Here is a 15,202-nt window from a genome sequence, read left to right as displayed (position 1 = left end):
TCTGCCCCAGTCAGTCTGGTGCTAACACTGCTGAAACACACAAGCTTTAATAAATACAGTTTAGGAATCTTCCCTTTATACAGCTTTATTCATCTTTGGATTTCACAACCAAAATTTGTTTCTATACAGGAAAAATGGAACTAATTTTTACACAGATTTACATTCTAGAATGTGTTGAGTGTATTCATTTTTACCCTGTGAGAGCATTTTAAATATTTTCTACACTTTGAAAAACTCTTAAACAGTTTCAGATTAATCTTCAGCTCTGTGATGTGTTTCAAGGGACCTTTTTCAGAAGGAACATACCAAGTTCTGGGAACAGACTGCTCTTGAGAAGTAAAAGCAGGTTAATTCGTAAAGATAAAAAAAGACATGGAGCATATATTAAGAAAGCAGATGTAGTAAAACACAAAATGATCTCATTACAAGTTTCTCGATGAAATGACAGTGAATACTATTTGTAACAAATGCCACTTGTTCTGGGGTGAGACGAACAGGACCTCCAAACTGGATTCTTTCATTGCTGTAACCAACAGTAATGAGACACGCAGAGCAAAATGCTGCATCTTAAAGCCAATCTTAGAAAGCTTTAAGTTTGTAATCAGATATGAAATCCACGCATCAAAAAAATACATATATAAAACCAAAACTATTTTCTTCAAAATGACAAATCAACATTAAAAAATATCTTTTCTTCACTACTGACCTGGACTAATCAGTGTACTGAGACTATCAGAATGATTTGAAAAACATCAAATATTCAAAAATCTACCTTGAAACTACTTAGGAAAACCCCAACACTGATACAAACATTTCTATGTCTGTGACAATGTAAAGTTGCTATGAGGAAGCAAAACATCACAGCATCACCTCTTTTAACGTTTGTTCTCAGTAGAGGCTGACAACCCAAACTGCCCTGCTCTTAGCAGCTGTCAGACAATACATCCTAATACTGGAGCTCCTCTCACAGTAAACACACTTTTGATGAAGCACTGCACATCTTTTACTACATACTTGCAACAGAACCACACTTTTCAAAATTACTGGACAAATATTTCTCGAGCTTAAAACCAATTCTAATTTACTACAGTTCTGGAAAGTTTGGGAACTTTTGTTTTAAGAAAGGATACAAACTCAGATGCGTCCCATTGCTTTTCTATTGCTTAACCGCTGTGCCCATCCTTGCAGCACTACAGGCACAGCCATCAGAGCAGCCTGGTTACTCCTGGAAGAGCTGATCGTGAAACGGTTGCATTTTACACTAAGAACTAACAATCCAAACTCAAGGATAAAGGTTGCCAGTGTTGCTAAAGACTACTGCACAAGCAGAGAGAAAGGCAACAGGCAGCTTCCTGTCCATCGTCTGCATACGGCTGTTCCTACATGCAGCTCACCAGCCTCAGTGAGCTGCTGCAAACAGGAGAGGCATGGGCATAACCTCAACTTGTAACCTTTATAATAAAGTTCAGCTTTATGATTCTGAGCAAGGAAACACATGCCAGATTAAAAACCAGCAGTACTACCAAGGCTGCAATTCTCCTGCCAAGATGCCTGTCCATTCCAAAGGCCTTCTTCAGCTTTCAGCTTCAGACCTGTTGATTTAAATTTGGTACTGAAGATGTCCAAGAAAATTAAACAGATGAGTTTTTTGGTCTTGTACTTCAGCAGACTTCTAGCTACAACCAGAACAGGGAATTCATAAAAAAAATCCTACGTAAAAGCAAACTAAGCTGCCCACCTGAAACTGCAGTGCATGCGAGCCAGGCCATGGCAGTAGCTGATTCCTGATGGGAACACAAGGACTTCAAGTTGAATCTAAGTTTGTTTTTGCATGGTAAAAGCTTCTCTCGCACTACAACCAGCACACTGGCTCATAGCTGTAAGACCTTTTCAAAGTGCTTGGCCATCATCCTTCGGGATTTAGGAAATTTGGGTTTCTTTTCTAGAAAACTATTTAAATGTAAGAATTGTTGAGTACGCTGTAGCTCAAACAATTCAGACTTATGTTTTGAAGTGTGTTGGAAGATAAGAGTGAAAACACATAAAAGCACAGTACTGGTAAAACCAGCAACAGTAAGAGTGTGTGTGTGCAACCCTCAGAGAGAAAGCTCACACACTGTGGTCATTTTGGAAGCTTCATGTACATTTGATCATTAACACAGTTCTGTTTCCATTTAAACTTCTGAGTCTGCAAAGAATTTTCTTTCAATGTTGAAGACAAAACCGTTTGAAAATATTCCATTTCTTTCAAATAGCTCCTTATTGCCAAACTCAGTTCTGTGTCCAAATAGCTTTTTGTTGTTGTTGTTGTTGTTGTTGTTTTAATTATTTTTAAGTAAGTTAGGCTTCTAGAAACGTTTCAGAGTGAAACACTTAACTCTACAGGACACTTGGAAGGCCCACTGAGCCACTCCTATAGCAGTAGCACAGTACTGCTGGGGAACAGAGGGACCCTGTGGGGTGTTTGCAGTCAGAGCTTATCACAGAACTGCCACGGGCCGGCAGCACTGCAGTGGGAGCTGGCACAGAGCACAGCTACCTCAGCTGAGCAGCCAGCACAGGGCTCTGTGCACAGTGCTCAGCCTCTCTCTGCAGAGAGACGTACTGGTGGGTGCACAGAGCACATTTTGCTTTAGGGAAAAATGAGTATATATTAGATATATATATATATATTAATATAAAAAGCTCTTTAATAAAAGATTAAAACTCAAGAGTCTACATTATATGAGTATATATTGTTAAGATAACTGAGCAACAACTTGTTCTTGCTCAAGTTCATTAATGAATTGCACTACTCTGTGCTAAACTTCTACATATTAGCAGCATCGTATCTCACCATCTCTAAACTGTCCTTGCAGCAGGTGCACTACGTGCAGCTTTCTTTAGAGAGATGCTGACACGGTACCTCCTGGTAAACATAGGCGAGTGCATTACATACGCAGCAGTACACATCAGTTACTGTAACACAGCTCAGAACCAGATGCCAAAGCAGAGGAATACTTCTAACAAGTCCTAATTCTAAAGACTCTTCACTAAAACTTGTCTCTCAGCTCCTTCAGTCAGTGCTGATCCTGAATGGGTATTCCAGCTTTCCCTAAGTTTGTTCTGCATTTTCTAACTCACAACTATGACTACAAATACATTTTTACTTTAAAAAAAAAAAAAAAAAAAGAAACTTTTTCAACCAACTTCACACAAATAAAAGTTTTTACAAAATATGAACAAAATCACAAGCTTTACAGAAAAGCAAAAGAAAACACTACTGCCTATGGAATACTTAAAACTTACATACTTGCTTCCAGCAGCAGTCCTTTATACAAACAGCACACATGTAACTGTAAGTAGATGTAACACAGCTGCGGGGCCAAACAAGTTGCTTGCCACCGACGGCATCCCGTGTTTCCACTGGGCCCTTAAGGTTGAAGTGGTCCTTTGCTCAGCAGCTGCTCCCAGCACAGCAGCCTGGCCTGCAGCTGCACGCTTCTGCTGGCATCAGCTATTGTGGAGAAAGGCAGCATTTGGGATCAGCACAGGGAAATGCCGGAGCGCTCGGAGCACGCAGAGAACAGGGACCAAATTCCAATGGACAAGCGAGAAAGTCAACCTGAGGCGTGGTGTTTCCCCAGGAGCAACAGCAGCTGCCCTGGGACAGATGCAGTCCAGAACTTCAGTTATCCTTCCACCATACGAGACAAAGGCCAAAATATTTTCCATTTGTCCTCATCAGCTTGAGCTGTTCTATCTCCATCCATTATTGTGCCCTAAGACTTTTATCGATGGGTATCTAAGTTATGGTCACAGGAATTCCTATTCATGCTATATGTAACGTAACCCAGTCATCTCTTATAAAACATGTTAGCTCAATCTAGTGGTTAAGTAATCCATGCTTTAAGTGCTGTTTTGCTAGCTAAGGTCTTTAACATTAAAATAATCAGTGGAACGATGGACAGCCCCACCGATACAGTATGTTCAGTTCAAATGGATACAGTAATGCACACAACTTATCCTTTTCTCCAGCATTCCATATATTTACTACTACACATTTCATTTTGCCCTCATTTTCAAACATCTCTGCCTTTTGGTATGCTTTAAATATGTTTGCGTTTTTACAGTTGTTTGGCTGCTTTTTTTACTCAGACCTCCTAAAGAAATCGATGTAAGAAACATGAATGGGAGCAGTGCAATGAGCAATATATACCTATGTAGTTTTCTTTCAGAAGAAAATACCCACCTACACCACATTTTAAATTATCCCTATTTAGAGAAGTAATAACAGCAGTCCGTTGCAAAACCGAAAGAAAAATCTACAAACTATGTGTTCCTATACATAATGATGAGGAACCAAAGCTTTGAAGATCTCAGTGCTTCTTTATTCACAAAGGAATATTAGCTAGCTTCTCTCCAAGAATCTCAATGCGCCAAATCAGTTTGACTGACACTCAGAGCTCTCGAGTCTGTCAGACAATTATTTCGTTCCTGTGTGAAGGGGGGAAAAACACACAAAAAATAAATTATGCAGGTGTCCAGATAATTGAAGCAAGTAAAATTACTAACAGGAAGAAAAACGTAAGGAACTAGAGAGAACTGACCTTGTGACGTTGTGTTGAGGGACTTGCATACTCTAATGAGAATCTTTTTCCCCAGCTTTCAGCTACTGCTACTGCACAGATCTACTGAGACCAGCACACCCTCTGAGATCCTAACCCAGGTCCTACCCAAGGCAGGAATACCCATCTGTGGGAAGCGCCACAAGTTTCTGCAGTGGGTGAACTAGAAAAGCTCACAAGAAGTCAGTAGCTCGTTTGTACCTTGCAGTGTGTACACAAATAATAAATAATTCTTCTAGAAGTAGCATCAATTAAATACTGAGAATTCAGCTTAGTGGCACTCAGGACATGACAGCTGGAAACCTTAGCACTGTTGCTACTGAGATTTATGCTTTATCCTGATGGATTTTCTTGACTAAAGTTCACAATGTGCAAAGACTTGCACACATTTCACACTACAGAAACCTCTGCAGTACTTTCATTGGAGGTAACAACCAAATCTGTATGCCATTCAATAGCAAAATGAGAGTCACAGTTTGGGCTTTCTTGCTACTTTAAGACAAATAGCGAGGAAGATCCTCACGTGCAGTTCCATTAGTACAGAAGCAATTACACTTCCCTACAATTAGTTACAGTTATGGCGTTAGTAAAATGCACAACATTGTTTAGGACGTGGAACACTGCTAGCTTAGTTGACAAAATAGGAAACAATGGCTGATTAAGGGAAAAACAGAAAATGGGAAGCGGCAATCGGGCACACCGTATATAGTTAAGCTTTTGTTTTAGCAAAGCATAACACAGATGGGACAAACTTTTAGAGACTGCTCCTCTCCACCCTCAGAAATAACTGAGGTCATGTTTAAGGATATCTAAAAATGCACAGAGGTTAGGACAATGGGGCCCCTTTCAATAAAGATGCTGAAGAAAAAACACTTAGAACCCAAGCTTTAGAAGTTCTTGGGTTGTTTTTTCTTTTTTGTTTAAGTGTTTGAAGTACATAATATTCCAGAATTTTCGTATCCATTGTAATAGCTAGACAAACCCAGAGACTGCTTGATATCATGAAAACCAATGCTTTCTGCTCAAGACTTGGGCACTTCCTTAAATACAGTTCACAAGAAGCGTTACAGAATCATGCATTAAGCATATGCTTTTGGTACCTTACTCAAGTAGGATCTTGCCAATCACCAGGAGTTTGTTGTTTCATTATTTACGTAACCTTTTTATCCCAAACCCTACTAATATCATCTATTTTGATAAGAATATTGTAGGGCTTCTTACTTGAAAGTGATCTTCAGCAGCCTTGCCACCCATGTTAAGAACATTCAGAGAACTGGCACGCTTCATGCTGCAACCAGGACAGTGAACATGCAAGGATAAACCCATCAGAATAGCTGAACACTGACAGCTCTAAAAACACAAGTATAACAATGACCAATGCACAGCTAAGGGAGTTTTAACAAAGCCCCCAAAGTGATCTGAGGAATACTCTTTAAGATAATTATATGATTAAAATATTATATTCAGTTCTAAATTACATATGAAATCAATTACAAGCTCCTCAGTGCTTAATCACTTCAGGCAGTGGATTTAATGGCAATTCAAAATAAAATCTCAATTTTTTAAAGCACATCAAATTAATACACTCACTTAGCACTAATTTTTAATTACCTAATCCTCATTTTCATATTTACACATCTTGTTATAAAAGCCAAACATTCTGACAGTTCAGGAGAAAATGGTGAAATTAATAGATTGTCACATAGGCAGCATTTAACTTGGAAAAGCTAAACCAAACATGAGTTGAGTACTTTATGCCTTGTCTATATCAATGTTCAGAAACTATTATTTCAAAATATGTTTTAAAATATTTTATTTTGTGCATATCAAAGTGAAGGGAAACGAGATGGCAGCTGCTGCTTACTTGGGTCATGCTTTAACAACGCTCTGAGCAGCAGTAGCAGCCCTACAATGCTGTACTGAAAGCAACAGGTGAGGAAAAAGCAACAAATGGAATCACCTACACACAAACTACTGACAGTCAAAATATCACTGCACTGACAGCAATATCTACTTCCGTTTGAATTGAGAACTCATTATTTGCCAGAGAGGTTGTGGATGCCCCATCCCTGGAGGTGTTCAAGGCCAGGCTGGATGGGGCTTTGAGCAACCTGGTCCGGTGCCTACAGCAGGGGATTGGAGCTAGATGATCTTAAAGGTCCTTTCCAACCCAAATGTAGATTGTATCTACATTTCTCAACAAGTACATCATTTAACAAAAATATTTTAGAGTGCGCGTAACAAAATTCCAGATTAGTCTCAAGCTTCACAGTGATGTCCTCTATCTCAGAGTCTGTGCACTACTCCGAATGTCCCAGGTTTGCCTTGATTTCTGACCAGCTCTTTAAGGAGTTAAAAGCTCCTGAATGAGAGCTTTGAATACACACTGGTGAGCTCCTGGTGACAGAACGAAGCAGCTGTCCTGCAGCACTACCTACATCTTTACTATGGGCCTGGCAAAGCTTCCCAGGCCTTCCAATCACATGGAGAGGTTTATCCATACACTTCACATCACATTTAACCAGATTGTCCTTCTATTGAAGACTACCAACAGTCAAAGTGAAGCATGGTGGTTTAAATGCTTTCATAAAGTAAAGGCTAAGCAGAATAATGAACCAAAACACTGATGAACACAGGCAACAGATGCTGCACAACACAGACCTACTGGGTTTTTTTCCTAGCATTTCAAAAGCTAGAGCACACACAATTTTAAATATTTGACATGAGTGTTAGCAACAACAAAGCAAAGACTCATGCATGGTATACGCCTTTCTTTCCCTCAAGGAAACATGTACAACAGAGTTATAAATGGAAGTCAAAGCCAGTTAATCAATAGAACACAAATATCACATAAAATCCTCGTGAAAAAGAGGGCAAAGGTGTATGGAAAGCTTGCCAGGGAAAGAAATAATTCCATGGTACAATTTTTAGGCCCTTGCTGAAGTATATATTAATAAAAACAAAAAGCCCACTTTGTTTTTAATCTCTCATGAGATACTTTTTTGTTTTTAGAAATCAAACACTTTATGAAGAATTAACCTTTAATTAAGAAATACATTAAAACTTCAGTTGGCAAATGCTTTCTCTCCATGTTAGAAATTTGGCTGTCTGATTAGCAAGGACACAGTTATCTTTCTGCTGAACATTTAACAGCAGCAAAAGCTTTTTTTTTTTTTTTTAACTTACAAAGTCTTAACTGTTCTGCTCTAAGACCTAAATCTTGTAAGTGGGAAAAAAATAAAATAAAATAAAAATCAAACCTAACACCATAAAAAAAAAAGGTTAAATTACTGCAGAATTGAATTCTGAAATATGATAAAAATTGGTACTATGCTTCTGATACTGTATCTTCCAAGGAACAGTTCTTAGGAAATTTGTTCTTTGTTTTCTCTGTTTAAATTAAAGCAGAAGGCTTTTTGACAGTAATGTTTTGGTACATTTTCCACTTTATTTTCTTTCTGTATCAAGCAGCAAGATGAAAAGCCTTTCTTTCACAGAGTGATATTTATGTATTACTCTCTGAGCATTTCTCATTTAGAATCAGACTAGCGCTGCCAATTACTATTTACAGAAGCACAGTACAAGCAGCAGGTGTAAATAAACTTCAGATTGAAGTTGAGGGACGTGGTTTAGTGGGAAGTATCAGTGACAGGTGGATGGTTGGACTGGATGATCTTGCAGGTCTCTTCTAACCTCACAGATTCTATGATTCTAATCTTCAGAGCCACTAGTAGCAAATGCAGAGGTAATGCAGATAAGGAGGGAGGTACCTACATCTTTACCTAGAGTGGCTGACTTGGCAAAATTGACTTCTATGTATGCAGTGACTATGTATGCAATATTTCAAGTAAAATTGAAATATTTAGTGTATAATGAGAAGTCAAAATGGGTGGCATTATAAAAACTTAATATCCCTTTTATCAAACTCAGAAGAAGTGTATTTAACTCAACTTCAAGGTTTTTCAGAGAAGAAAATTCAAATATCTTATTACATTATCAATATGTACATCTACACTTAATGATCTACAATGTTGGTGTTTAACACCTTAGCTAATTTTAACAACATATGCAAGTATAAATTAAGATTTAAAAGGTTCTGTATCTTACATGGACACAAATTCTAATATTTGTCAACACACTCAACATGCATACCTACATAAAAGTCTGCCAATGCAACACGTTGATTACAGGTTTTGAGAAAACACTGTTCTTTGAGTACTACACTGACATCTAAAAGCAAGACTATTTTGTCAGAAAGGAAAAGCAAGGAATATATTGCCATCTTTCCAAATTCATTTCCTATCATTTCTCTATCTAAGGTGATAGAGAACCTAAAGTATAATTAGCATTAAAGTGGGTAAATCACTGGTCAAATATGTTACAGAAATGCAGACAAAAAGAACAGTTTTTTTCAGGATGCTGCAAAGCCAAATGTCTTCAGCTATGCTTAACTCTAATTTTCTATACCAATCATCAGGCAGTCACTTCTATTGCAGACAGTTAGCTCTCTAATACAAAAAACAAAGAATAAAATTTTATCTTTATGAAACAACAAAGAAAAAGAAAAATGCAAAATTAGGTCTGAATTTATATTCATATTGATAGAGAACATGCCTGCACTATGATGTATGAACTTTAGGTAGAAATAAGAAATGTCAAGCAAGGTATAGAAATGCTAGTACTTAAATCAAGGTGCCTTCAGTGTCCTCAAACTAAGTGTGACAGCTCAGAGTAAAATGTCAATTACAAATTTGGAAAATCAGATCAGGCTGAAGTTCAAAAGCAAGTATGTCAGGAAGAGTATTAAACAGACTGATGAATAATCACAAATCTTTGTGTATACTGCAGCTGTACACAATGTTTTAGAGCCACATAAAAACAGTAAGGCAAAATTTCATTGAAGGCACTAACAAAACAGACTGAGAATCTGCCTGCAGATCACTGTCTCAGACAAATCATCACCTGCTTTATTTCTCACAGATGCAGTCACTCTACCAGAAGTGAATCCAAGCTCTCTAATTTAACTGTTTTAGAAAGTTAAAATTCACTTTGTCAAAGAATTTTCTACCAATTTTTCTGTTCTAATTCAGAATTACCTATTCAAAAAGTTTCAGTTTTCCAGAGCGAGGGAAAGCTGAAAGCATTTATTTATTAAGAGAACAGGAGTACTACATTTTTAACATTGCAACGTGTCTGCAGCAGCCAGAAAATCATGAATACTTGTTACGTGTTTACTAGAAATATCCATAAATCCAAATCCTTAATCATAGTGTAACAAAGAAAATTTTAAAAGTCTTAATGCCACTGACTTCACTTTGGTTAAAATGCTCATGAGATGCATCAATAGGTTCAAGTTTTTCCAACATTCTCCTCTGCTCTCTGAGATGTGTATTCCCAAAAATACAAACTGAGAAGGACTGAAGTCAGTAATTCACTTATGCACAGAGCAATGTATAAATATATTAAGCTGCAGGAATGTCAGCTTACTGTATTCTAGCTTTACCATCTTTATTAACTTCATCACCATGCGAAAAGGAGAACTTTGTGGTTTACTAACACTGACCAATAATTCTAAGAGGCCTTTTTGTTCAAGTGGTTAAAGCATCAAAAAGGAAAAAGACAGTTAAGAACTGAGTTAACTCTCAAAAGCAAATATAATTCCTCAGATGTGAAAGAACTTCAATTATATGCCTAAGAAAAGATTTTCTATTTCATCTTTCTTTACGATATTCTACGTGACATGCAGTTAGCTAAGCAGAGAAGAAAATACCGTCCTGGGTACTGCGCTAGGCTACAGCAGGGGCACAGAACAAGGGCACACCAGCACAGCTAAGAAGAGATAATTACCCTGGATTCTTGGGTTCACTGTCTCGTGAACTTCCTCCCTTCAGCTTTCTAACCAGCTTCTCGCTGCTGCGTCTAATGGAAGCTCGAAGTTTGCTAAAGGAACCACTGCGTTTTAAAGATCCAGTGCCATCCTGAAAGAAATTGAACAGGTGTGAAACTGCGAGAGTTCGTAGCCCTCCCCAAACCTGGTTCCAAAACGTTTGTTATAATTACTGACGTGGTAAAATTACTTAAGTAGCTCTGTAGTATACTGTACAACTTTACCAATCCAAATTGGTTTCTTCCATCAAATTGTATCAAAGATTTCTGAAATGTGAAGACATGCTCAAGTGATGATTCATAATAATTAGAAAAAAGCCACCACAGTATGTCAAACCATTCACCATCACCATGGTACCGTTTCGTATCAGCACATTGTGTTCAACAGAGTACAAGCCCCAAGCAAAAGCATTCCAGTCTAGGAAAAAACTGTTTTATTTTTTTTTTTCTAAACATCTACATTATTTGCAAACACGTTCAATTAATCCTAACATCACTGATCAGAGACATTTACAGTTAAATTCATGTGCATCATTTTAACTCTCACCAAGGCAAATGTAAAACACGTCAAAAATGCGTTTTCTATACCTTGCATTCATGTTTTACACTGCTGTGCTCATCCAAAGCTTTCAGGCGAGCATAATTTTATTTTTTAATATATTGCTCTTAAAAAAAAAAAAACAAAACAGTTTAGTGAGATTAGAAGTGACCACTTCCTACTTCAGAAATACCCTATGTGATTATGAGAGGAAGAGTTGTAGAAGAAAGCAAAGTGCTATTAAGCAGACAAAGACAGACACCTGAGTTGGAGTGAGTTTATTAGAAGTTAGAAAGACAAATACACAAATCACTGAACACCAAGATTAGTAGAGAAAAGCATATTTGCCAAAATTTCACACGAAGACTAAACAGCAATGCTACTTTAGAATAATCATAAGTGAAGACATCCAGAGTTCCATATTGATGTTAACCATGTAATAGGTCTCTAAATACATTTTAAAGCACTTGGAGAACATGCCTTACTTTTAAGGGTTTGGGTTTTTTTTTTTTCCTCCTGTAAAGATCACCATCATGCCATTTTAATAATATCTTGTGTGATACTTTTAACTACCTTTTTTCCATAGTGAACAGCTACTTATAAAGTTCATTGTTAATTCTTTACTAATGTATTACACAGCAAATGGTTGTAATAACATTTTGTATGACTAGATACATATTTGGCAAAGCTACACGTGTACAGAAATAGAAACCAAAAAGACACCAGCACTGAAGGAATGGCCAGTTTACAGGGAAGTGTAGCTCTGACAAGAATCTTAGGGGGTTTGCTAAAACACAGCAGTCAGTACTGAAGAGAGAAGTTAAAGCTTGAAGATGGTGCACGCCCTTCATGCAGGAGACAGTATAAGAATCACAAAAGGCATCTAGGCCTGTCAGAAACGGAGAGAGAAAAACTGAATGAAACTGTTGGGAAAAATTCAACAGTTTTCAATTTTGTACAGTTTGTACAGTTACGCTTACAGTATTTCTAGGTCACACTCAAAACACTTTTTTTTTCTTTTTTTAAGAGTAAGTTCTGTGTCTGCACTGAAGTACAGAGTGCAGGCCCTCGCCATTACCAGAACGTAGCTGTGCATTTACACTCTGGCCTATATCACTAATATGCAACATGTAAATGAGCATGAATGATTCCATGCTTTAAAATAGAATTGGTACGAAGTACAAACCATCTTTAAGAAGGGATAGCTTTAAACATCACGCTTTGTAAACAAATAAAGGATCTTTTTAGCTGATAAACGCAAAAAAAAGGAAAAAATAACCAGAAAGCGACAGAGCAAGGTGCATTCATTTCAGCTTTAACTTCTGTCAGGAATTTTCCTCAAACAAAACTGAAAGAAGAAAGGTTTTTCCCCAACCTCCAGACAAAACTCTGTTCACTTTTTAAGAAATTAGAATCCACCTGAGCTGTAAATTCAGTCTCACAGATGGAAACTGGAACAACACAGTAATTACAACGACTCTTGGAAATGGCAAGATATCCCACTACAAAGTGATCAGAAGATCCCAATTTAACCAAAGACTATGTGTGGTTCATAGTAAATTGCATTTCTTTTTCGGTGAAGTATTGGATCAATGGAAGAGGTAATTATTCTTACGTTCTTCAATTAGTGATTTTCTAGTAGCTGTAATGAACCAGATAACAAAGGCAAGACAAATTTGGTAGGTACAGGGCCTAACTTTTATTATTCTAACTCACACATTCAGAAGAAGCAAGCTTTTGGGTACTTCAAATCTGAAATAAAATCATCATGCTTTGAAATTAAACATTTTCTGTAGGACTAACAAAACACCTTCAAATCAGGAGTTTAAGCTAAAAAAAATCCTAAACCCAGTGTAAGCAAAACCAACAAAAATCCACAGAGGGATCAATTTCTGTGACAAAAGTTTTATTGCCAATTTTTGCTACCACTGCTTTCAGCTAATACCTGGTAGCAAAATTTACTGCTTCCATTTCACACCTTGAGGTAGACTTGCATTCTCAAAAGCCTGTCTATTTGAAGCTTATGGGTTAGATTAATAAAAGATATTTCCTTCCCCTGAAAACATGACCTTAATCTCTTTCATACCATGAAGACTTTGAGCTGTCCTCCAACTGGCTGCAAAATCAGTTGACAAACACTGCAGTCACGTGTACTCACTAGCATTTTCTTAAAAGTCATGCAAGAGGGCATAATGTTATTTTCTTCTTGAGAAAGTGACAGAGACGAAAGAAGATGCAAATATACTCAGCGGTAAGAACTGTGAGGTAGAAAAGCAAATCCAAAATGATCCTAAGGGGAACTCTCCAGATTTCTACTTTCTAATTTAAAAATTCAGTGAGTTACTTTGCCTTAAGTATCTTCTGTTAACTTGGACTTCGTAAGTAACACGTAAACATGCTCTGCACAACCTTACTTGGCACGTTTGCTTTAGATATTCATGGCAGATTTATATGAACAGACATTTCAGCTCTTTCTGTATGAATTTGTTACGCTAAAGCATACAGTGCTAACTAGGAATTACATTACACTGGAACTCACTTAAATACAATATGCTCTTCCAACAGAAAATTTTTATTGAAGTTTGATGCTCTACAGACTCCATCTATTCTTTCTGACAGCCAAGAGCATGAGTCAGCTTGAGCATCTCAGAAGAATTTAAATGGAAAAGACAGGCCTTATTTTAAGCTTTCATCTGCCTGATAAAAATATTATAAAAATATACCTTGTGAAACAGAATATTTTGTCTGGAGGAAACACACGAGGGTAAATAAAACTACACCATATATGTACAGGAAGAACAGCACTGAGATAGAAACACTAGCAGGGTAGAGGGAGAGAGAGTTGCCCACTTTTTGTAAAACATGTAATGTAAGATTTCTTAAGAGAAAAAAAACTGTAAAAAAAAATGAAGATCACAATAAAGCAATGCCACTTCAACACACTAAAAAAATGAGAAGTTTGCCTTGAGAGGTCAAAATTTAATTTTTCAGATATAAGATTTTGTCACTGAGTTTCATTCAAATATTGACCTAGAAATACTGTCTGTTGCTTTACCAGAAGGCTCATTCAATCCAAAACCTGCATGCTTGTTTAATTAATGTCAATAACAGAAAAAAGTTTAATCCATTTAGAACTTATAGTCATGCAAAGTACAGCAGAAATTAAGGGAGGAGTACAGTACACAGTTCTAGCAATGAATGGGCAAAATTAGAGTTAAAAAAAAAAAGAAAAAAAGAGTTATCCAACCTTACTTTGAGTTTATTAATGATGCAGTATTATTCACAATAGATGCTGATTGACTGCCTTGGCACTGAGAACACCAATGCCAAGAAAACAAGAATGAGACAAAATCAGAAGACAGAAAGTACATTCTCCTTAGAAACTAAACCAGAATGTTTCATCAAGGTTTCTTTGGACCTGTAAGGTTTTTAACGTGTGGCTTTAAACAAACAAACAAAGATTGCTACTGTAAGAGAAAGGAAACTTCCTAAGACTCAGTATAGCAAAGTAGGCTACTTCCCTCTCACAAAGCAAAAGCACACAAGCACATCACCTTTATAAATTAGCAGAGTATTTTCAGCAGAACTAAAGTAAGGAGTTAGTTATCATTGCAATAGATATCCTATTGCTAACAGTGGGATAAAGCATGGGAGTCTGGTGACAGAAACAAACAAGTTCATAGATCAGATCTATTAACTGGAAGGTTGCACTGGCTTAGAAGAAAACAAAACAATGGTAAAAATATGCACATGAGAATGTATCATGTAGTTTTACTTTGTGACACTCTGTGTTGCACAGTGAGGCCAATACATGTGAAACAAATAAGAATGAGCTCCGACTCCAATCAAATTTTAGTATTGGAATGCAATATTAATGTTTTGGTTAAGAAACGCGAAATTATTGTCAGGCTTTTGTGATGGCACTGTATATTAAGGCATATTGTGCAACAGCTTGTAAAGTTAGGCTATTTCTTCTAACAAGTTGTGTAAAGTGGAGATTGGTATTATTTGAATATTAGGCTAACCAATTTACTTTAAGGCCTGCAATACTTAATACATCTCCATAGCAAATGTTTTCTGATTCCAACAGACGCAGTACTTTTAAATAAACATAAAATATAGGAAAACACAACATAAACAAGACAAAAGTAAAAGCAAAAGTTAATTGCCA

General features: G+C 37.0%; 1 protein-coding gene across 8 annotated transcripts in view; it reads right to left on the bottom strand.

Annotated features, from left to right (window-relative positions):
• Nucleotides 1–69: 69 nt before the first annotated feature.
• Nucleotides 70–15,202, bottom strand: part of KLC1 (kinesin light chain 1) — a 59,659-nt gene continuing 44,526 nt past the window's right edge. For 5 of the 8 annotated variants that reach the window (XM_085225711.1, XM_085225710.1, XM_085225709.1 and 2 more), the window contains exons 14-16: nucleotides 10,455–10,585; nucleotides 5,829–5,895; nucleotides 70–4,476 (exon numbers count right to left, since the gene is read on the bottom strand). In XM_085225711.1, coding sequence (XP_085081837.1) covers nucleotides 4,411–4,476; nucleotides 5,829–5,895; nucleotides 10,455–10,585 — 264 coding nt within the window. In that variant the 3' untranslated portion in view covers nucleotides 70–4,410. Of the gene's footprint in view, nucleotides 4,477–5,828; nucleotides 5,896–10,454; nucleotides 10,586–10,916; nucleotides 11,921–15,202 lie in introns of those variants that run through there. The other 3 variants (XM_085225714.1, XM_085225715.1, XM_085225713.1) reach the window with 2 other exon arrangements.

Source organism: Meleagris gallopavo, chromosome 5 (assembly GCF_905368555.1).
Source record: "Meleagris gallopavo chromosome 5, MGAL_WU_HG_1.1, whole genome shotgun sequence".
In the NCBI taxonomy this organism is placed as follows: domain Eukaryota; kingdom Metazoa; phylum Chordata; class Aves; order Galliformes; family Phasianidae; genus Meleagris; species Meleagris gallopavo.
Note: the sequence above shows the minus strand (reverse complement) of the source record. Positions and strands in the feature narration are given on the sequence as shown.